Here is a 23,890-nt window from a genome sequence, read left to right on the forward strand (position 1 = left end):
GTACACGTTGTGCAGATAGTGTCATGTACATGTGATGTGGTGCACACATGCAGGTGGTGCTTTGTACAAGTGGTATGGTGTACATATTGTACATATGGTACTGGTGTACATGTGGGATTCAGTGCATGTCATATATGTTGTGTTGCAGGCATGCAGTGTTATGTATGTGCATTGTGTAGTCATGGTATTGTGACATATGCATTCATTATGTTGCACTCTAGACATGTATTTGGGTTATGTTGTACTTCAGGGGTAGGTGCATGTATTGTGTTATACACCGGATGTAGGTGTATGTATTGAGTTGTGTTGCACATCGGGTATAGGTGTATGAATTGTGTTGTGCATTGGGTATAGGTGTACGAGTTGTGTTGTATACCGGGTGTACGTGTATGCATTTTGTGGTGTCGCACATTGTGTGTGGATTCATGTCTTGTGATGTATATTGTGTACGTATACGTGTTGTGTTGTGTTGTACACCGAGTGCAGGTGTATGTATTGAATGTCAGGTGTCGTAATGTCATGTGTAGTTGTATGTGTTGTATGTCAGGTGTGGTATGTCGTGTGTGCACACCGTTGAGGAGAAGGCACTAGATGTTTGTCGGGTGCGGCAACCAATCCAGTGTGTGTACAGAAATAACGAACGCAGAAGTAAGGGACGATGAAGGATAAGTATTGGTATTTTATTTCAGCTTCATTATACATGTGGTTTATGATGATTACCTGTGATGTATGATTCTGGTTTATGATGGTTACATGTGATCTATGATTCTGGCTTATGATAGTTATGTTTTGAGCTAACCTAATGTTATATTTTTATACATGATGCTAGTTTGACTTGTCGTGATAGGAAGCAAACATGATTGCAAGTGTACCTTATTGACGAGCTACCAATGAGGTATGATTTGAAGTTATTTCAATTTATTTTGAATATAATGGAAGTTATGTGCTTAATACAGGAAGCATGAACATGCCCGGTTGGGTGGTTGAAATCAACTACAAGAATTAGCAGCAACAGTGAAAAGAATTGGAATTGCAGCAGTGTGTTGGTAAAGCACTTCAGGAACAGGGCCATTGTGGGACACCGGTACACAATAGTGTCCATTGATTGCCATGAGCATGTTATGACCGGTATGTTGGTTTTGAGGTAGGGATATGCCTTGGTTTTTGTATCTTCCGATGCGAGAAAACCTTGCCAAGGGATGGACTACTTGAGATGGGGGTGCCAACGGAATTTGGAAGGTGAGTGACTGCACGAAAGGGTTGACCGGATTGCCCGAGGAACTGTGTAGCAGAGAAGGGAAGTCCGAGGATGGATTTGTTTTGGTCATGAGCATTGCCAGATGGAATCAGATGCACATTGGGAGTGCGCCCTGGAACAATAAGTCAGTAACTGTTCACTGAGAGGACAAGTGGCACAGGATTATAGCGTTGGACATTGGATGCAGTTTGACTATGGCAGTGAATTCTGGACTTCCTGGGAAGGAGGTGAATCCTGGTATTACTTGAAGGTGGAGGTGTGAGCCTCTGGATTCCCTTGTTGCAGATGCAGGGATCGTATCTTTTTATTTGTTGGTTGAGCAAATGTGTGTGTATATTATTGTAAAATACTATATCGACCTGGATTTATAAAGCTCCATAGACAGTATGGTTATTTGTTGGTTGAAGCAAATGTGTATATGTATATGTGATTATTGTAAATACCGTAATGAATTGTGTTATAAAGCTCAATTATGCAGTATGTTGTCCATGTTGTCATGATGTTTTGTTTTAGTAGATGGTCATTGTAAATACTGCAACGAGCTATATTATAAAGCTGCATGAGAAATGTGTTTTGTTTTCAGTGGTCTTGTTGGTTATAGGTGTCATTGAACACCGAGGATGGTGTTACCCCAAGGGGGAGGGTTTTGTAACAGCGCTGGTGAAAATTCCATGTAAAAATATATAAATACCATAAATGATGGGACACGTATTCCAAGTTAAATGGTGGGCAAGACATCCTCGTGTGGGTGTTCATTTATTAGAGTTTCTTGGAGCACTTGGGCATTGGAGCAAGAAAGGAAAAGAAGGCAAGAGGAGTCAAAGATCAAGTAGGGAAAGGTAGGATTAAATAGCTACAACAGGCTTCATTGCAGGTATCAACTTGCATGTGTATTTTCCTTGCTATATTTGGCATGCATGGAATTGCATGTGTTTCTTTTCTACCATGGCATGGGTTTTTCCAGGTGTGACAATATTTTCAACCTAGCCTTGCCATTTTCTGATAGCTTTGATGAGATGGGTTCTCTCATTCGATTTACGTGGGATGGCCAGATTGGATTTGAAGTTGAATAATTGACAAACACATGGTGTAATGGTCCCTGAACCGGACTGAGGATGCACGAAGCCACTAGCCTAAGAACCCCTGAACTGCACTGTGGTTTGCGATAAAGTCAGATTGTGTGCCTCGATGGGCCTAGGAATGGTTGACTTGTCTCCTGAGGGTTATGTTGATGGTGTTGGATTGCTGCGTGTGATGTTCTGTCGATTCCACTTCCTTAAGGTTACCTAGGAAGTTGAATCTGATCATAGTAGCCTCTCGTCTCATGTTTACCCCAGTTGGCATGTTACTTGGGTGGGATGTGGGAGGAGGGTGTTACACTACTATTCTTTGATCTTCTCCCATGGGATCCTAAATCTTTGCTTCAAGTTCATTCTTGCTACAACAAACACAGTGAAGATTAGATCTCTCACTTTGATTATGCCTACCCCCTTGCCCTTGTAATTTTTCTTTCCACATCCTCTCTTAATACCTTCTTTAGATGAATCATGTGATTGATTACTCCCTTATTGAGCAACGCATGTAGCATTTATAATGGGCTGAATTGTCTTCTTCCCAAAATCTTTCACACATTCTAAAATTTTATCCACCAAAAAATAAAAATCAAATCAAAGGACTTTAGTTGTTCACTAGCTTGAAGTGATTCAAGCTTAATGAGAATATGTGTGGTAGAGGGCCTTAATGAAGGTCATGAGAGCAATTTCTATCTTCAAACCGATAAATTCAATGCCATGTAAGATGGCTTTAATTTTGAATACTAAAGCCATTGGATCGTTATCTTCCATCTCTAGGTTGAAGAACTTCTTGGACAATTAAATTAGCTCCAGTTCTACATGTGAACCATGTAGATCTTTTAACTTCTTCAAAGCACTCCAAGCATCTTTGATAGATCTAATATGACAACTCACCTCTTCATTTACAAAACCAATAATCAAAGCATATGCTTTCTTATTTTTATTCATCTATATGGCAAGTCATTTATCTACAATAGGTTTGATAGGTTTGGTATCTCCATCACAAATGCCATCCCAAAGATCATTGAAGATTAGAGTATGCTCAAAATTCTTTTTTCCATTCAACATGATTCTCTTTGCTACTAAGCACCACACCAATGATTGAGACAAGAAAATGAATTTTCATAAACAACAAATGGAGTCTCTACAATACACTAATAATCTGTATCTCTCAAATCCGTTCCTGGGAGACAGACTAGGTCCTCCAGCATTCAGGAGCTTGTGAACCCCCCCCCCAAAAATACGATTTAGTGCACAGTCTGCACTTTCCATCGGCTCTTCATCGGGCCAACAAACTTTGTTGAGTTTTTTCAGTGTTATTCTTTCAACCCCAGATGTTAGGAGAGATGGGTTTGATCCTCATACCTATTAGCTCCCGGATCTTCTCCACTAGGGCCAGATGTTGATTTACTTCATGCATTGTATCTTTGATTTACTTCATGCATTGTATCTTTTATAGGAGACCGTTTGGTTCTCCCACTTTGTATATACATCAGTGTAATCAACAGTCCCTTTGACCTACTTTGTAGTCATTAGTTGGACATAAATATAATTATCTTCTCTTATCTTATCTGCTTTGGTGACCTCTATCATCCACAAAGCCATTTAACAAGACCCTAAAAACATTACTTTAGTCATGTACCTCCAATTTAATGACCCGTGGGTCACTACTACTAGACAAAGAACTTGTCTCAAATTTGTTGTGTTCAGATAAAACCACCAAATTCGATAGAACATGTTTAACTTCATATAGAAAGAGCACCTTTGCTTGTGCTAGAAGTTCACACACAAAGGAAGAGATTATATTGATATATTACCTTATACACGATACACAAATCATTTTTTATAGAAAAAAAAATTGCATTGGCAACAACAACCCTTTGAATCGATATTTGCAACTTTATTATCTTGAATTGAACATTGCGCTCAACCCTTATAGAAATTTGAAGATGCATCTAACGCTCCATTTAAGGTTCGATCCGTGCAATATTTGCCGCTGGAATGGCTCAGTGTACATGTTTCTTTTGTCGTTCATTATCTTCGGCCTTCTTGTATACCAGAGAGCCCTCGAGCCCTCTTCTTGCAGTCGCCAAAAATTGACAACGTGTGGACGCTTCCATTAATGGTCGAGAGAGAAGAATGCCAAAACATTAAGTGAATCCCAATGGTTCTGTCAATGTTATTTGTCTTTTCTAATGATTATCACATTGATTCTCCCTATGATTCCGAGTATCTCACTAGAATCCTAACGTAGATTAGGTTTAGGTTCCAATGCGGGTATATCTAATGTGGAAATAAATAAGCAAGGCCTACAACACACCTTCAATCTTGACGGTAGCACTAGCTCCACAACGCACACAAGTCAGGAATGACGTAATAAGGTACGACGGACAGAGCAACACATCCAACTCCATTCAACATCTAATCAAAGAGTATTGTTTATGATATGTTCCACAAGAATCGTTTAGTGCAGGGTTTCTCTAGCTGACAATGAACAAATCTCGATGCACGGGCGGCGATTGGAAGGCAGATTGCAAAGGAGAGAGACAGATGAATAACTGATGTGTTCATATTACAAACCGAGAAGACAAAAAGCCAACTTGGCACTGACATACCAGGCTTGAATAACTCCGCATATTAAGTAATTTGATCATGGAATAACTCCACACATTAAGTAATTTGATCATGGAGTTTAAACCAATAAGAAGAAAAAAAAAACTCGGCTCTGACATACCAGGGTTGAATAACTCCACACATTAAGTAATTTTATTAATAAGAACCATATATAACTTTGATATATGACCTTTGGTTTCACAGGTCTGATAATTGTTCTTATTCACCTATAACTCCTTTACATTCACAAATACATAATTTACAAAACACCAATCCTTAAAATTAAATATCTAACATATGGGATAAATCCTGAGATTCAGTATTCAAAACTTCACACCACAACAACAACTAGAAAACACAAAACACAATTGAAAACAAAAATTAACTACAATGGTTATATGCCTAATATTTACAATTCATTGACAATTAAGGGTCAAGATACAGCCGGTCAGAAAATTCAGGTCCAAATGGTCTTTTTTCCCTCTTCTTTTTTGGATCAACAAGATCTTTATCGAATCTTTATGAACAGTATAACAGCGATAAATGCAAGGGTATTTACTTCCATGATCTCCTGATCTTGACTTTGTTCAAAAATAGCCCGAGATTTGATCTCATAGAGATGAATGAATCTGACTCAACCTTCAAAACTTTACACAAAACACAATTGAAAACAAAAATTAAATACAATGGTAATATGCCTAATATTTACAATTCATTGACAGTTAAGGGTCAAAGTACAGCCGGTCAGGAAATTCAGGTCCAAATGGTCTTTTTTCCCCTCTTCTTTTTTGGATCAACAAGTATAACAGCAATAAATGCAAGGGTATTTACTTCCGTGATCTCCTGATTTTGACTTTGTTCAAAAATAGCCCAAGATTGATCTCATAGAGATGAATGAATCTGACTCAATATTCAAAACTTTACACAAAACACAATTGAAAACAAAAATTAAATACAAACCAAACTCAAATTATAACTCAAAACTTTACACAAAACAACCCAAAAAAACAATTCAAAAGAAAAATTAAATACAAACCAAATTAACTCAAAACTAAAATGTTGCTTCAATCTTAACACAAATTTTTACTTGAAACTCATAGAAGTCAATACTCTCAAATGCAAACATTTACTTTGAATTCGCATCATCACATAGGAAAAATATGTTTACACGCAAAATATAACAATAATTACGACACATCATAAATTTAATGCAATATATAATGTGTCAATTAGAAGAATCATAACAATCAAGTCTATGCTTACTATCATATTATAAATGGCACTAAGTAATGCAAATTAATCTTAAGTGATCCTTAATCCCCTGTGCTGAAAAATATGAATATAAACGGCTATTATGGTTATTTTGATGTAAGCTCAAGCATTTATCTATCATGCATTTTATTTCGAAGTTTTAGAAGTAGATATGCTGTGTGTGCACATTTTCCTTATTTTAAAAGAAAAAATATCATAGCCAAAATTTTAAAAGTTACAGAAATTTACACACTATTTTTTTAGCTGTACATTTCCTTTCAGAGAAAGGTAATAAATTCCAGCGATGATATTCACTAGATTAAGTTTATATTTAAGTTGAATATATAGTTAATGACTCGATTGGTTATAAATTGAAATGTAGATTCATCCATTTTTTCCGTTTCAAGTCATCCATATATGGTAGTGAGGGTAGCAAAGGTGTGTGGCTTATGCATTTTGGCAATAGCAGACAACAGGATACTATAATCATAAATGCCCCACTGGTTGCTTCTCAAAATTCAACTTTATTTTTTGCACTTCACAGATTCATTGATATGAATAATGATACAATTTAAATCTATTACCAGATGAAATTTGTACAAGCATAGTGTAAAGCTGACAAATAAATGTCCACACTTCGTGTCTGTCTACGAGAACTACATACCAGAGTCATAAATGCTCCACTTGATGCTTTTCAAGTTATGACTTGATCTTTTGCACTTTACAAATTCATTGATACTAAAAATGATACAATTTAAATTGATTACCAGATGAAATTTGCACCAACATAGTGTAAAGATAACATATACATTTTCCCCACTGCGTGTATGACTACAAATTTCATCTGATCGACGATATTTTTCTACAGTCAATACGACTTGTATCAACGACAAATAATATGAAGAAACATAGAATCACGTATGCACGAAAATGGAAAACTTGACCTCATCTGTTGACTGCGTACTGAATTAGAATCCATAAAAGCTCCAGCATTTCCCAACGGAAGTCACATCATGTGTCGACCTCCATTTTACTACCAAACTACATCTTTGATTTGGTTGAGATATTGTGGTCATATCCCTTCAGTTTTTTAGTATCTGAAAATATGAGACAAATCCGTAACTTTGAGCCTTGCAAATGCTTTTGACTAAAATGAAAATTCCTCAGTGCAAACTACATGGATAGACTTACAGTGTGAAGCAATTCCACTGTTGCATTGTTTTCATGTCTGCAGAGTGCGTAATGCTTTCTTCGCATACAATGTGATGCAAATTGTGGTACCAATAGCCATGCAAAAGCCCAGAGTATTATATACATTCTGCAATGTCGTTAAATGATGATATTTCATGTCTGCCAATTCTCTTAGCAGCCTGCCACTGCAAGACCAGAAAATGGTTAACATTGTTAAACATATGAATTACACACAAAAACACCATTTAATGTTTCAGAGCAATGTTCTCACGTCCACAACTGAAATAACACATTCTTTCCAAAGGAGTCGTGTCCTCAATTCAGTCATGTGCATTGCTCAATAAGGACGACTCATAATTAAAATAATTCAAAGATGCAGACAGCGGCAGGAGAAACTCAAACATTTTTAATATTAGCTAAATGGATGACACTGAATTGATAGAATTGAGTCAATTGCCAAGTATCAATGCAGCAAGGTCCAGTGTAGCATTTCTGTTCTTACGGTGGTTGAACTGTCACTATGGCATTATATAATTCATATCAAGACCAGACTCATGATAACAGATAAATATCAGATATATCTGCACATATACTATAGGAATAGCAACCTAAGAGAGTTCCCGTCGTGTTAGAACTTAGAACTGAAACATCTTCTTGAGACAAAGCCAACCAATTTTTTATTCTTCTCGTTGCATCAAAAGGTAGTAAGATGTGCTACCACACGGACTATGGCGCAGGATCTCATCATCCTATAATCTACCCCGTTGTAGGTGAGAAGGTGCAACAAATGTTGGAACGAAGTCATAGTCCCCAACAGAAGTCTTAATCTCTACATATAATTGTTAAGCCACTTTATCCAATTATGCATGTTAAAAGGCCCTGTCACTGCCCTATCTTCAAGCTATTCAGTGAATGCTCAAATATGAGTGTCCTGAACATACAATACATAAAAATACATTACAAGGCATCAATGAAGAAGTTCGTTCCTGGGTCCAAGTATAATTTCAACAAGTTGAAATAAGGGTCCACAATGTACAGAAATAATTTTGAAGGCTCCTTATTAAAATGCTAAGTTGGACTTTGCTCTGATGTATCATCATCATATATTATAACGACATATGATACTGTTCCAAGGGAGTCTAGTACAAGAAGAAAGATAACCCATGCCAAGAGCAGACTGGCAATAACCAATGGATATCAGATGCATGTGCATGTACACTCGAGGAATAACAACCTACCCTCGGGTTTGATCTGAACCATCATCTTAGTCAAAACCAAGTATGATTTCATTCCTCATTTCATGAGATGAAAACTTACAGTAAAAATGTGTTACAGCACAAGGATTATGGCCCAAAATATGTCTAGTAATCTACCCTGTTAGGAGGTGGGTGCAATTGATGTTGGAATGAAGTTATTTATCACCAACAGCAGTTAAATGACCTATGCACATATCAATAACATTCACTCAAAAACCCAGTCACTTGATTAAACATGAAGTAAATAAGTGATTTTACGAAAATAAATTGATTGTTGAGCAAATACTACATTAAAAATGACCATAAAAGATAAAAAATCAAGCTGAATAAGCATGAATGGTCACTTGGGCTTAGCTGGATAAATCTAATGCTGACTGGGAAAGCTGAACTGTAATACTCCGTCAATAAGGTGATTTAACATCCAGAACATGAGAGCTAATTGATGGGAGGAAAAGGGAGCACTATGTGTCTTTAAAAGAGTATCAAAGAGTATCAAAATCATCTCAAATGCTTACCCAATCCTCCATTCTTTCTTCACAACATGAATACAAGAATGATGTGTCTATCTCTCCCTCTCAACAAGGGAAGATATACTCGTTCCTATAAAAGGAATATACCCAAGCTCCCTCTTACCTAGGGACTTGTCCAAGCTCCCTCTGAACTAGGGACTTGTTACCAACAGCAGTTATCTGCTCTTTGGTGGAGATCATGATACTATCAGCTGCTTGTAGGGCTCCTCCTTTCAATGTCATGAACTTCATCTTCTTCATATGGAACCTTCATCTTCTAGATTTTTCATTGTAGGGCACCGTCCATGCATCACTTTCCTTCAACGAACCATAGGGTTGAACCAATAGTCATGTCATCCTTCTTAGCATCGGAAAGTGATCTTCCAGTCCATATTTGGCTTTTTCTTCACATAGCTACCTCTTCCAATTTATGTTTCTTTCAGGATCTTCCATCCATTAACATGAGTACTAGTTATAGGTGACATCTACAACTCTCTTTCGATAGCCCAATTTCAACCCATCCAGAGGTTGTTCAAAAATAAAAAAATGGACATCAAATCAAAGTTACCTTTTAAGATGGCCTTTCATCATGACATTTGCAACATCAACATCCTGCACATTCATAAACACATCTCCAAGACTTTCAATATCAAGGGTTTCCTTCTTTTATAGACTTTATCAAAGTCTTCATACCTTCTTTATGGAGATGTCATAGCTAATTCTTCTAGTTATCGGATGTTGATTGCTTATCTTATCTTACATGACTATAGTTACATTTCTCACAAATTCTTCTTCCTTTCTTCACATATTGTTCCCTGGGAACTTCTATACATAGTTCCTTCATCTTGTCAACCACCTCATATTCCATATGAGGACATATTATGTTGATTTCATCTTATCAATATGTGAACTAGTTCAACACATATGCCTTCATGCATCTTTCCAAAGGAGGAGATCCTTCTTCTTCGATCATGCTCATCAGATAGAGCATTCAACCATGTTATTTGCAGCTCTATGATGACATGACTTAAACTATCAAATATATATACATACCTCTTTTCTCCTTTTGGTCATCTAGACTTCCTTTGGTAGCTTGCTTTCTTTGAAAGAACTTCATCTTGACATGTTGCACTCCTTTGTCACCATACCATTATCCTTCTAAACAATAGATCCCACACAAGGTGGAATGATCAACGAGACACTTGCTTCTTCCAAGTGAACCTTCTAATGAAGATTTTGACGGAGGGTCTTGATTATCCTCATCCTGCAAATGCTCCTTCTTAATGATGATGATGTATGATGAATTCTTTCTATCTTCTATCATGCTAGATGACTTTTTTCCAACCATATATACTACTTATTTTGGTTGATCTTTTTCATGAGCTACTTCCCTCTATCATGATGACAGCTACAACCATGTAGACTTCTACTTCAGCTATCCTTTCAAGCTTCTATAATGATGTCATGATCTCTTGCTTCAATTGTATGCTTCTAATATGATGCATCCTATCATACTTACAATGTTTCCTACCATGATAGTTATCTTTTACAAAACTGAAAAGAATTAAGTGAAGGAGATTATCTCAGTCATAGTAGAGATCTTCACTTCTTCCTTTGATTTCTTCTTCATAGGTTCTTCCACTTCTTCAGTGACATGGGCTTCATTCCTTCCTTTCCTTTCCTTGTTGTCCTTCTTAAGTTTAGGACAATCTCTCTTGAAATGCCCATAATCCTGACAGCCATAGCATTGGAATTTTGACATATCGATCTTCTTCCTTTTTCGAGGACCAAACTTCCCAACTTTCCTTTTCTCCTAGCCATGGAAGCAAATGCTTGAACTTGTTCATTTGATCCCACATCACTTTTTGCTTTCAACCTTGTTTCTTCAATCTTACATAATAACCAGAGCTCACTGAATGGGTGGCTTCCTTCTTTCCATAGATGCTTGATACAAAGTTGCCTCATTGATCAAATAGTGCATTGAGCACCACGGTAGTCATCTCTTTGTTGGACATTATTTCCCCCAACTCTTGCAGTTGGTCTCGTATTTGTGACACCCTCATAAGACATGAGGTTATCCCTTCTTCCTTTGACACTTTCATCTTGTATAACTCAGTTCTCAAGGATATAACTTCTCCTGCAGTGCTTACGGAGAATAATTCTACCAACTTATCATAGATTTCTTTTGAATCTTCCAACTTTGCCACACAAGGGATGAGGGAATCCTTGATTGATTCTTTAAGGATTCTTTGAGCCCTTATTTCCCCTTTCATGTATTTTGCTAGAGTTTGAGCTTCTTCTTTTGGTGGTTGAGTGATTGAACCCTTAACATGTCCAATGACTTCATTTTCTAAGAGGATAAAATATGTCCTCTTCTTCCATGCAAGGAAATTTTATGACCCAACCAATTTATTATTTTCCTTGCAAAATGAAGTCATTTTGATAGTAGATTCAGACATAGATAAAAGGATACTTACTTGTCAAGTGAAGATGCTCCTTTGATGGTGATATCTTCAACTTGATGCTCTTCTTGATTTTGATGATAGTTGATGATGATAGCTTGCTTGAAGATGACAATACTTCTTCTAGAGATGTCCTTCAAATATGCTTAAGATGAGATTCTTGATTCAAATAGAGGGAGAACACCTTGATTCCTTTGATGATGTTGGTAATGCTTCTTCCTGCTTCCTTTGTATATAGAGACTTGGAGATGCTTCAATGTGTAGTCCTTCTTTAAGTGGAGGTAGGGTTCTTGAGGTCTTCTTGTTGTTGTTGCTTCTTGAGATGAGATGGGTAGTTCTTCTTGATGCTCCTTAGATCCTTTCTCTAAGATGATGTGAAGACTATTCCTTCTTGATGGTTTGATGTCCTCTTTGAAGTCTTGACTTTCTTGGTGATCCTTCTTCAAGCTGCCTTTTCTTGTCTTGTCACCTTAGCTCTGATACCATGTTGAGAAATCTAGGGCAGCTAGATTAGGTGATTTCTCTTACTTTGATAATTGCTTGTGATGTATTTTACTTAACTTGATTAGCTTCTTCTTTCACTTGATTATAATTAGTGTTCTTATCATCAAACATCTACCAAAACAATAAAGAACAATGAGACAAGAGGACACAAGATATAGGCTATCAGCCAGGGCCAAAACCTCTCCTCTTGAGAGGAAAACCCACAAGAACTCTTCTCTTCTTATAGAACTTCAAATGACGAATTCCAAGACCTATGACCCTTGACCAAGACTCCTCCAAGACCAAGTCAAACCTTTCCTCTTCTTGTCAAGTCAAACCAAGTCAACCTTGCCTTGATGTTGCTGCAATTTCTTCTTCGACCTCAACTTCAGACTACAATCTTAGACTGCAATTTTGACCTGCAATTTTTGGCCCCTGCAACAGAAACCCTAGGTGGCATGTGTGAGAGAACTATGGTGATTTTTTCCTCCTCTCTCCTTCGCTTGAGATGACTTCTTCTCCTTATCAATTTGGCTTGCAAGGGAGACTTCTTTTTGACCCAAAACTCAGCTCTCTTAGACAACTGCAACAAGTTTAATTGCCCTAGTTCTCCTTCGCACGTGTGAGAATGATGGCTCAAAACAGATTCCAAAAATCGAATTCTTCTTTGTTAGAATCTTTTTCTTCTTCGCTAATTTAGTTATCCTTCTCTTTGCTTGATATAACTTGTTGTGGGTTGCTTGGATGGTCTCCAAATGTGGTCGACTTCCCTCTTATATATAGGCTTCTTGAGAGCCTCCTTAGGCCGACATGTCATCTCTAGGAGGTCGACTTCACTGTTTGATAGGCCGACTTGTTGCAAGTTGACAAGATATTGGAGGGTCTTTAACTCTATTTTGACTCAAATAAGTTTACTTTACAATATGTAACATGCCCAAAAGGGTCTTCAATACATGAAAATGACTCTTATGACTTGTTGACTCAATGACAAACCCTAGAAGCACTCAATGGGTGCTTGACCTATAAATAAAATAACCTTGAGCATCAAACCCATGCCTCAAGAATAACAATAATAATTTTATTTTTCTCTTTACATCAAATACATAAAAACATGATTACATGTCATTATGAATACCCAACCTAGTTACATATTTCAACAATGTGTGAGTTGAATAGTTGCATTGAGGTTGTCTGAGTTAGAGCAATTCAACCCTCACTCAATCTCTCTTTCTTGGTCGTTGAAACTTTGTGATCTACTGAAACCCTAGTCTCTCCCTTCAATGATCTGACACACACTACTTATGCCCAACAAATGGCCACTTCTTCACTCTATCTCCTCTTATAATTTTGACCTAAGCCCCACAATCACTCTCAACCGCTGAGATTAGATCTTGTTGAAGGGTTAAGATTAAATCATAAGTTGACTTTAGGATTATAAATTTTTCCCAAATCTAACTTTAGGAAGTAGTTAAATAAATTAATATTTTGCTAATTGTCTATCTTGTGAGTCCCTCTGCTAGCCTTGGCACCTAGGCAAGCAAAACCCTTACTTCTCTACTCAAATCAACACTCCCTCTTAAAAAGGAAGGGTTCTGCACTACACCCAACTTCTCTCCGAGATAAACAAATCTGCTTAAGCCTTGGTCAAAATGTTTGTTGTCTACTCCTTTGTTAGTACATACTGGAGTGTAAGAATACCTCTCTGAACAATGTCCTTGATGTTGTGATAATGTATGTCGATGTGCTTTGAACGGTTGTGAAACACTGGAAAGAGTTTGATGTAACTCTAATTGTCACAATGTATCACAGTGGGCTCTACCTCCTGTCCAAACAAGCCCATGAGCAGCTTCCTGAACTAGATAGCTTCACACCTTGCCAGACTAGCAGCCATGTACTGGGCTTCGACTGAACTTAAAGCAACAGATCTCTGCTTCACGTTGAACCAAGAAACAATTATTGATCCAACACTAAACGTGCAGCCTGATGTGCTCTTTCTATCTGTGGAACTCCCTACCCAATCCACATCAGTGAAGCCTCAAGCTTCACCCCCGTCAACTTGTCTATACCATAATCCGTATTCTATTATTCCCCTGAGATATCTCAATATGTGCTTGGAAGCAACCCAATGCACTCTGGTAGGCTCGACCATAAACTAGCTCAAAGAGTTAACTGCAAATCATACATTTGGCCACATGTTTACCAGTAACCAAATATATAAGCGACCCTATCAACCATTGATAAAGTGTGGGGACTACTCGCTCCATCTTAGATCTGTCAACCTTCCTCTAGATTGTGACTAGTGGCGTGCTCATAGGTCCGCAATCTTGCATGTGAAATCTCCTGAGAACCTCCACGGCATACTTGACTTGCCCCAAGAAGATCTCCATGTCTCCTTGCGAAACCTTCAACCCAAGGAAATAGTGCATCATCCCCATATCCTTCATCTCAAACTCACCCACAATATCTCTCTTGCACACCTGGAAGAGCTTATCTACGCATGTCAAAATCAGATCGTACAACACAAGAATAAGTGGCTCACCTCCAACAACAATGTACTAGAGGTTGGGGTCTGCTTCACACTTGGTGAAACCCAATCCCTTAAGGTAACTGTCTATTCGAGTATACCATGCACATGGAGCTTGTTTGAGCCCATACAAGGCTCCCTTGAGTCTGCATACATGTGTCTCTTTGCTACATGTCTCAAACCCCTCCAGTTGCTCAATATAAATCTCCCCCTTCACAACCCCATTGAGGAATGTTGTTTTAACGTCCATTTGGTGGATCATCCACCCCATCTGAGCTGCAATTGCTATGATAGTCTTGACAAACGAATATCTGACAACTAGGGCAAAGATCTCATCATAGTCGATCCCTTCTACCTGCGAGAACCCCTTTGCCACAAATCTTGCCTTATTTCTTTCGATGCTCCCATTAACCCCATGCTTGATCTTGTAGACCCAGCGAGAGCCCACCACAGATTTGCCCTCTGGCCTCGACACCACTTCCCAAACATCATTCTTCATGATGGAGGCATACTCCTCCACCATGGCATCTCTCCACACTTGTTGAGTGGCTGCCTCCTGGTAACTAGAAGGCTCGACATCCAACAATTTCGTCATAAGTGCCATATATCCTATGTAACTTTGTGGTTGTCTACTCTTTTGAACTGATGTGCTAGGAGCACCAACTAGCTCCTACACCACCTGCATCAACTTCTTTTCCCATCTTGCTCTCCTTCTCCTTGTGTTGGGAGTCACATCTTGAGTGGGCTCCACTCTCTCCTTCAACTGCATGTCCACCTCATCCTTATACTGCTCAGCTTGCCCATCAACATGTTCAATAATAATCCGAGGTGTTAGGAGCTTGGTGCTCCTCCTCCTATATAGTATTTTTCTCACGCTCTAAGGACTTCCTCAAGGCCCTATCCTCCTCAAACTTCACATCTCTCCTAATGATTGTTTTCCAGAGTACTGGTATATACGCCCTATATGAATTGGATGTCTTGTTATAACCCACAAAGATGCCCTTCTTTGTTGTGGGATCCAACTTCTTCCTTTTCTCCTCTGGTACATGGCAGTACATCAGACTACCAAATATTTCGAAATGTGACACATCCAGTTTCTTTCCTGTAAAAGCCTCCTCTAGCATAAGTCACCCCAACATTCTTTGTGGACTCTGGTTCTGTAAAAAAAATGTTGTATTGCATGCCTCAACCCAAAGAAACTTGGGAAGGCACTGGTCATGCAACATGGCTTTAACCACTCCAACTATGGCCCTGTTCTTGTGCTCTGCCACCCCGTTTTGTTGAGGATTATATGGTGTGGTCAGCTCCCTCCTGATGCCCTCCTTGGCACACAACTCCTTGAATGCATTTGAGGTGTACTCCCCACCATTATCAAACCGCCTTGATTTTCTTGCCAGTTTGGTTCTCAACCAAGGCCTTAAACTCTTGAACTTCGAGAAAAAATCATCCTTCTTTTTCATGAAAATATCCAAGTCTTCCTCGAACAACCATCTATTAAGGTGACATAATACTTGTACCCATAAGAGATGATGTTATAGATTAGGGACTACAAACATCTGAGTGAACAAGGTCCAAGATGCCCTTGGCCCTGTTGTCTCTACTAGGAAAAGAGGTTTTAGCATACTTGCCAAGTGTGCAGCCCTTGCACACCTCACGCTGATCCACGCTACACTATGGCAGCCATGTCGCTATCTCCTTCAGAATTTTTAGCGCTCCATGGTGCAGATGCCCCATGCGCCTATGCCATAACTCCCCAAGATCCCTAGTTCAATGACGGCTCCCTCTGTAAGTTAAATTTGTAGTTGTCTCAAACTACAATTTGTACAAGCTCTTATGCCTAACCCCAATCTGCTTAGCCACCTTGGAGTTTGAGGGTTTTATAAAAACCCTACCCTATCTGAAGGTTACTTCGTACCCCTTATCCTCCAATGTTGAAACTGAAATGAGGTTTTTCTTTGGCCCTGGTATGTAAAGGACATCTTTGAGATACAGAGGGTTTCCAGACTCCCTCTCAAATCAAATTGTGCCAATGCCCTCAACCTAGTACTTCCCATCTCAATGTTGAGTTGCATGTCCCTTTCTAACCGTTTGCTACAATAGTTCCTATTCCCTATCATGTGACGGAATGCACCTCTGTCCACATACCATAAACTAGTAGTCACTAAGTTTGTCATGCAAGCAATGAGTAAAAACTCCTCCTCAAAATGAGAAGAGAACTCATCTATCTCTGCAGAGGCCACTACTTGGTCCTTCTTGGACCCTTTCTTCCTATTGAGCACTTAGTAGCATAGTGCCCAAACTAGTGGCACGAAAAGTACTTGATCTTGTTGAGATTTTTCTTCTTTTCCTCGCCCTTGGAGCTTGACTCTCCACCACCACTGCTCCTTTTTCCTTTTGATTTGCCCCCTTTATTGGCTAGGGCAAATTTACTTCATCTTCCTCGGTCTTAACACAAGAACCAAATTGAGCATGTCTGCGAATCTCTTCTTGGGCACAGTCACCCCATAATCACTCCCAATCTAGAAGCTTTTCTCTACCATTCGTGAAGGCTTGCCAAGATTTGATGAAACCCAACAGAGCCATTTACCAGATGCCTATCTAAAACAATCTCACCCACACCAACCAATTCTTCCCTCACTTGGGTAAACTTGGTGAGGTAAGAAACAATGGAATCAGACTTCGAAATTTTAATAGTCCGCAGTTTCTACCTCAACATTAGTTTCCCGGCCTCGCTCAAACCTTGATAGAGGCCAATGCTGACAGTCCACATGGCTTTGGCAGTCTTCTTCCCAGTCAAGTGAGGAATAATGTGGTCTTTGACTCCCTCCAAGATGATTCTTCTCGCCTTAGCATCTCGCCAGTTATGTGCAGCCAACTATTGAGGGTCATTGGGTGCAGCTAGGACATTATCAACAAACTCCCACACCCCTTTCTCCTCCAGAACAATGACAATTCTCTCACGCCAAGAACAGAACTTGGACGCACCATCCAACCTATCCTCAAATCTGAAGCCATTATATGCCATATAACCAATTCTCATTGCCCAGAAACCCTAGCAACCAAATCAAATTGGTGAACTCACTCCCTTTGAATTGCAAAACCTACTCCTAAAGATAAAATCTATCTTTGGTCTTCAATCAGAGGCTAGGCTTCGATGCCTTGTTAGTTTTTCTTAAAACCCAATAACTGATTTGCAATTTTCTAAGTGTGCTACCAGAAATACAAACAACCGCTATTCTAGAAACTTAAACTGCAAATACACTGAACTTTTTGACTTAGCATACACAATGGAAATAACCAAATCTGAAGACGAACACATTCAAGACATAGAACACAAGTTATACTGAGGAAACCCCAACTTTAGAGAAAACATGCAAACTGCGTGCGCCTTTTATTATCTTCAACAAAAGTTAAACTTCAGAAAATTTACATCAAGGGAAAACTTCCCTTTCACAACAAAAAATTATTGATTAGCTCCCCCAAAGAAAATCGAACTCTTACGCACTCATTCTGTCACAGTTAATCCTATTTGCCCGCAGCCCTGTCTCTACGCACACGTGCACGCTGAATGGTTGCGCTGAGGCTATTTGAGTTAGAGAAATTCAACCCTAACTCAATCTCTCTTTATTGGTCGTTGAAACTGTGTGATTTGTTGAAACCCCAATCTCTCCCTTTGTTGATCTGACACATTGCTTATGCCAAATGAATTGACCACTTCTTCACTCTATCTCCTCTTATAATATCGACCTAAGCCCCACAATCACTTTCAACGATTGAGATTAGATCTTGATGAAGGGTTGAGATTAAATCATAAGTTGACTCTAGGATTTTAAATATTTCCTAAGTCTAACTTTAGGAAATAGTTAAGTAAATTGATATTCTACTAAGTGGTTGTCTTATGTGTCCCTCTGCTAGCCTTGGCACCAAGGCAATCAAAACCCTTACTTATCTACTCCAATCAATAGTTTTATTTTCATATTTATGTTACAATGTGTTCATTTGATGATGATGTTGCTTTAGAAATTTTAAAAATTAAAAAATAAAAGAAAAATTATTATTGTTGCATTTTTTTAAGTTCACCAATAATTTTCAATATTTTCCCCTTTATTGCCAATAATTTATATTTTGGAGCCCCAACAGTAAATTCCCAATAATGATAATGTAACATTGCTCTCAATAGATGCCTTCCTTGAACAATAGGTGAACTAAATTTGTCAATAGAATACTTGTCAATCCCATAGTCTCCAAGGTCCAACTCATGAGTCTGTAGTTCATCCTCAAAATGATAGAATGAACCTAAACCCATTAAGTCTAAGTACAAGCACTGAAGATTCCAAAAGAGAATCACATCCCCCAAGGTAGAGTAACAAGAGATTTCATTGTAAAGATCATGGTAGGGATCTCAATGGATGTGAATGACAAATGCTAAAGAAGCTAGACAAGAGGAGCCAAAACATAAATAATATATCCCAAGAAGATGATGCAATTTTAATCTTGACCAACATGTGTCCAAAATACTCATCATAGGTGAGTAATGTAACTAAAAGCAAAAGTGATCTTAAATAAGACAAGCTGCCTCACTAAAACAATGGACTCCATTAGAGCACCATTTATTGTACTAAAGGTGAATACCCAACAGCAACATGAGATAATGGGGAGACCAAATCACAATCAACCATCACCCCAAGAAAGGTACCCAAGGAAAAACCCACACCATGCCATTGAAATTCCAACAAGCAATAGAGATGCCTCCCAAGCAACAACATCTAAATGACATAATTTGGAGGGTCACAATTGGAACCACCCCCTAAGAGAGAGAACTTGAAATCACCACATGAATGTTCTAGATTGCAATGCATATGTTTACATTTTTTTGCTACCATTACATATGCTCAAGCCTTCTTGAGTTCCTCAACCTAGAACCACATAAGATCATTGCCGAGAGAGATCTTGCTCGAGAGAAGGAGAAACATTCACTTGGCCCAACTCCAAATGCAATCCCTCACTATTCTAAAGTGAATAATAAAAGAGCCTTCTTGAGTTCTTCAACTTGGAATTGTGTAAGATTTCATCAAGAGAAATCTTGCCAAAGAGGGGGAGAAACTTCTATTTGGCCCTCAACTCCACAAGCAACTTCTTGTTAATCTAAAGTTAATCATAATAGTGGAGTTAGTGGTTACCAAGGAAATCCAAAGATGCATATTTCAAGGCCCTATCCAAAGAATTATATTTCAAGTCCAATGTACCATGAATGAATGTCTAGCATGCAAGGGATTGAAGGATCTAGGAAATCCACCAACAAAAAGATTCAGCTCCTTTTCCTGTCTACCCTTCTCTTCCTCAAATTTATTATCCATTGCTAGCTTAACGATGGGGAAAACTTCTTCCCCTTGAACACTTGCACCAAAGAGTTATGTCCATCAACCTATTCATGGAAAGATTGTTGAAAAATGTGTTTATTCTTGCGATAGAGAGTAAAGTATTCACTTAAGACAATTTGGCTTGTTGGACAAGCGTTAAGCCCCTTTTTTGACAGAGGCAAACCAACTATGAGAGATCAAATACCTTCCCTTAAAAGTCTCCTATTGGCTAAGAATATCAACTCACTTGTTCTTCAATTCTAATATTTCATTTTACAATGACCAGACACTTTAATTGACGAGGTTAGGGGACTCGAGCACTAAGAATTTTGATTCCAAACCAGCCATCTATTGGTCCTAAGATGAGAAAAGTGAACTCAAACTTTTTTGAAATGAAGCACTCTTTCTTGGCAATGTATCATTTGTTCTCAACACTATTCTTGTTAGCAAGTAGACCCTCCTTTTTAGTTAAGTGAGGGTTTTTTTAGGATTAGAAGCAATTCTTCAAACAACATCTTCTTTGATTCACATCCTTCAACCCAGTCTCTTGATTGGGGAGATAGGGAGTTCCAACAAAAATGGTATTGCTTTGAAATTGCACCACAAGAATCGCATTTGCAAATTTTGGATGTAGGGCCAAAAAAACAAGTTGGACCAAGATTGGTCCATAATTCGTCTCCAAATTTATCATGAAAAATTATTGAATAGATGATGAACTCTAGATGAATGTTGTAATAGGTCTAAATACACTCCTCTAGAAACTCCTCTGAATCCCTTTGATTCAAGACCAAAAATAAGGCATATACCCCTTGCTTGGCCACAGAATTCAAATTCACAAAAACTCACCCAATTGCATCTTTACTGAAATTCATGTCAAAGTTGGTCACTATAAAAGTTTTATTATGAAATTGCAACTCTTTGCATAGACCTCAAAGACCATTAAGAAAATTTGGAGCTCAAAAATTTAGAAGAGACAAAAGGATGGGGTCACACCAAACCAAACACAAATTGGGCATGATTTCAAAGGTTTCAGAGATTTCTAGGTCAAGGTTGAGTTCATCTCCAACATTGGTCATCCCCACTATAGGTAGTCCTTGGTTGGTCACCACACAAAAAATTTAAGTCATAAATAAAGAGATCATTTTCTATAGAATAATGAATGTACACACATGGTCCAACAAGTAATGCACAATGTCCAATCCTACTAAAGAGATTCATCTCCTTTCCTAAGCAAATCCATCATTGTTAATCAACATTATTATGTTACTTTTACACTTGAGACCTTCATAGATACTCCTACATATGTGTTGGACACAGATTGTCATTGATGTCAATATGGCAATATTCAAGGAAGGAGACAGAGCCAAAGAAGAGGAGCAAACAGCCATCGAAGCAACAGAGCAAGCAGAACAGAGCCACCAGAGGAGCAGATGGAGAGGAGAGGAGCATACAGAGCCAAAGAAGAGGAGCAGACGGAGCCAAAAGGAGCCAAGAGGAGCAGACGGAGCCAAGAGGAGCAGACGGAGCCAAAAGGAGCCAAGAGGAGCAGACGGTGCCAAGAGCAGCAAACAAAGCAACCAAAGGAACTAACAGAGCAAACAGAGCCATCGGGAGGATTATAGTGTTTATGGTATCAAAGCATAATTATATGTATATAGCAAGCGGAATACACCATAGCATATGTAGCAAGCGGAATACACCATCGGGAGCTGAACTCAGATATATATATATATATATATATATATATATATATATATGCATGCATTTAAACACTATCGAGAGTTCATATCATACATATGCCACAACCTTATGTATCGGCGACAAAATCATATATATGCATGCTTTTACACTATTGGGAAGCGCAAAAGACAGAAACACTGAGTATAGGCATATACACTATCGGAGGCGGAAAGCGGATTTGAAACTTTATACACGGGAGTAGTGAGTCATATCGGGTCCGGAATGGTCTGCGTGAACGTCGAGCCCTGAACCCTTGCGATTGGCGATCGCCGATGAATATCGCATCGGCACTTCGGAGCGGAAGTCATACAATGGTAAGCGGCCCCTTTGCGATTGCCGATAGCGATACATATATATGTGGACCCGCCGCAACATTGCAATATATGTTAATCTATTATCGCATCCGTCACAATCGCATGTGTTATGAAGCCTTGCCACACCCGAGCGCCGATTGCGATAAGGTCGCGGACCCGACGAGAATATTAACCATGGTTTAATGTTATAGCGCATCCGCAGGAGGATCGACCCATCGGCCATCGGCCCCCGGAAGCCTCATCTCGCCGATTGCAATTGCGACTGCCGATTGTGATTACAAGGCGGACCCGAAACACCATAGACTCGGGTGAATTAATATTGAAGTCCGTCCTTTAGCCATTTTGCCTGTGTTTCCTGTGTAAATGAATTTTTGGCTTACGCGGCGTTTAGAGGCAAAAATACATTACGGAATGCTCCCGATAGTTCAGGAGGTTGAAATAATGTCGATGGCGATTGCGATCAGGACGTGGCAGGTCCGTTAAATAATGCCATCCCTGTGTATGCCTGCTATCATGAGAAAACAAGGGCGTTGTTACAGTTTTCTAAATATGTGTCCTCTACGTATGACTTGGCCCTGGCCATTGATTCAACGTGTCCTGTCAGCATGAATAGACAAAGGAAACCGAAAGACGGGAAGCTGAAGAAGCAAGCGAGCACAGAGGAAATGACAGCGAGCGTTGAGGAATTCCAAGAGGCAAGTAAGCGGAAACGAATGGACAAAGGCATGAGAATGTATAAAATAGAAAAAACAGAGAACTGTTGGTGTTGTTGGTGTGGTGAAGGACCAGAGTGTGAGGTAGTAGAAGTAGCAGAGGCAAAAGAGGATGCAGAAGCAGCGGAGGCTGTAGAGGCAGCTGAAGCAGCAAAGGCAAAAGAGGCTGCAGAAGCAGCAGAGGCTGTAGAGGCAGCAGAGGCAGGAGAGTAGGAGTGAGAGAACCTCATCTGAACAAATTGTAGTAGCATACCAGTTTATACCAAGGTTGGGTTGGAGCCCAAGAGGTTGGAGCCTCAGAACTGAACAGGATTGAAGTCCTTGGTAGTTGGTTCTCCTAAGTCCAAGATTGGTGTCTTGGCAAAACAGAGTTGGTGCTCTGGAGGTTGGAGCCTCACTGAAGACCAAGTTGGAGCTTGGCAACTACTCACAGTCAGATATACTTATATTGTATTTATTTCATTGCACTGTATTGAGTTTTAATAAAAGCATTTATTCCAGCTGTTGATTTATGTGTTCTATGTATACCTATACATATCTATATATGCTTTTGGCAATCACTAGAACAAAAAATAATAAATACTGATTCACCCCCCCTCTCAGTATTTCCAACAATTGGTATCAGAGCCGGCTTCTTCATACTAGCCTAACAGCTTGAAGAAGGATACGCAGCCATGACGAGAAATCACGAAGCATCAGGAAGACCTCCTTTGTTCGATGGCCCTAACTTTGGTTTCTAGAAGAAAAGAATGACCTACTACTTAATGTCCCTTGGACCTGAAGTCTGGCATTTTGTTCAAAATGAATACCAAATGACTTCCACTCTTCCAACAAACCCAGACAAGAGGAAAGCCTACATCGCAAATGCAAAGGCCATGAACTCCATCACTAGTGGAATCACTGATTCCGAGTTTACAAAAATCATGCACTGTACCTCTGCGAAAGAAATGTGGGAGAAGCTAGTTGGCTTGTACGATGGAGACTCAAAAGTAAAAAAGGTAAAGCTTAAAACTCACAGAAGACAGTTTGAAAGTTTGAAGATGAAGAAGATATTGCAGCATACCTCCTCCAAGTAGCTAAAGTGGTAAATTCCCTGAAAGGATTGGACGAAAAAGTTGAAGAAAGTACCATTGTTCAAAAGGT

At 39.0% G+C, this 23,890-nt stretch overlaps 1 protein-coding gene across 3 annotated transcripts in view; it reads right to left on the reverse strand.

The window, feature by feature from the left end:
* Positions 1-6,744: 6,744 nt before the first annotated feature.
* LOC149220048 (uncharacterized) overlaps positions 6,745-23,890 on the reverse strand; it is a 75,398-nt gene continuing 58,252 nt past the window's right edge. For all 3 annotated transcript variants that reach the window (XM_089384614.1, XM_089384617.1, XM_089384615.1), the window contains exons 8-9: positions 7,387-7,571; positions 6,745-7,292 (exon numbers count right to left, since the gene is read on the reverse strand). In XM_089384614.1, coding sequence (XP_089240740.1) covers positions 7,418-7,571 — 154 coding nt within the window. In that variant the 3' untranslated portion in view covers positions 6,745-7,292; positions 7,387-7,417. The remainder of the gene's footprint in view (positions 7,293-7,386; positions 7,572-23,890) is intronic.

The sequence above is a fragment of the Pinus tabuliformis genome, chromosome Q (genome assembly GCF_031772625.1).
Source record: "Pinus tabuliformis cultivar Carrire ecotype Pingquan chromosome Q, CPIR1, whole genome shotgun sequence".
NCBI lineage: Eukaryota > Viridiplantae > Streptophyta > Pinopsida > Pinales > Pinaceae > Pinus > Pinus tabuliformis.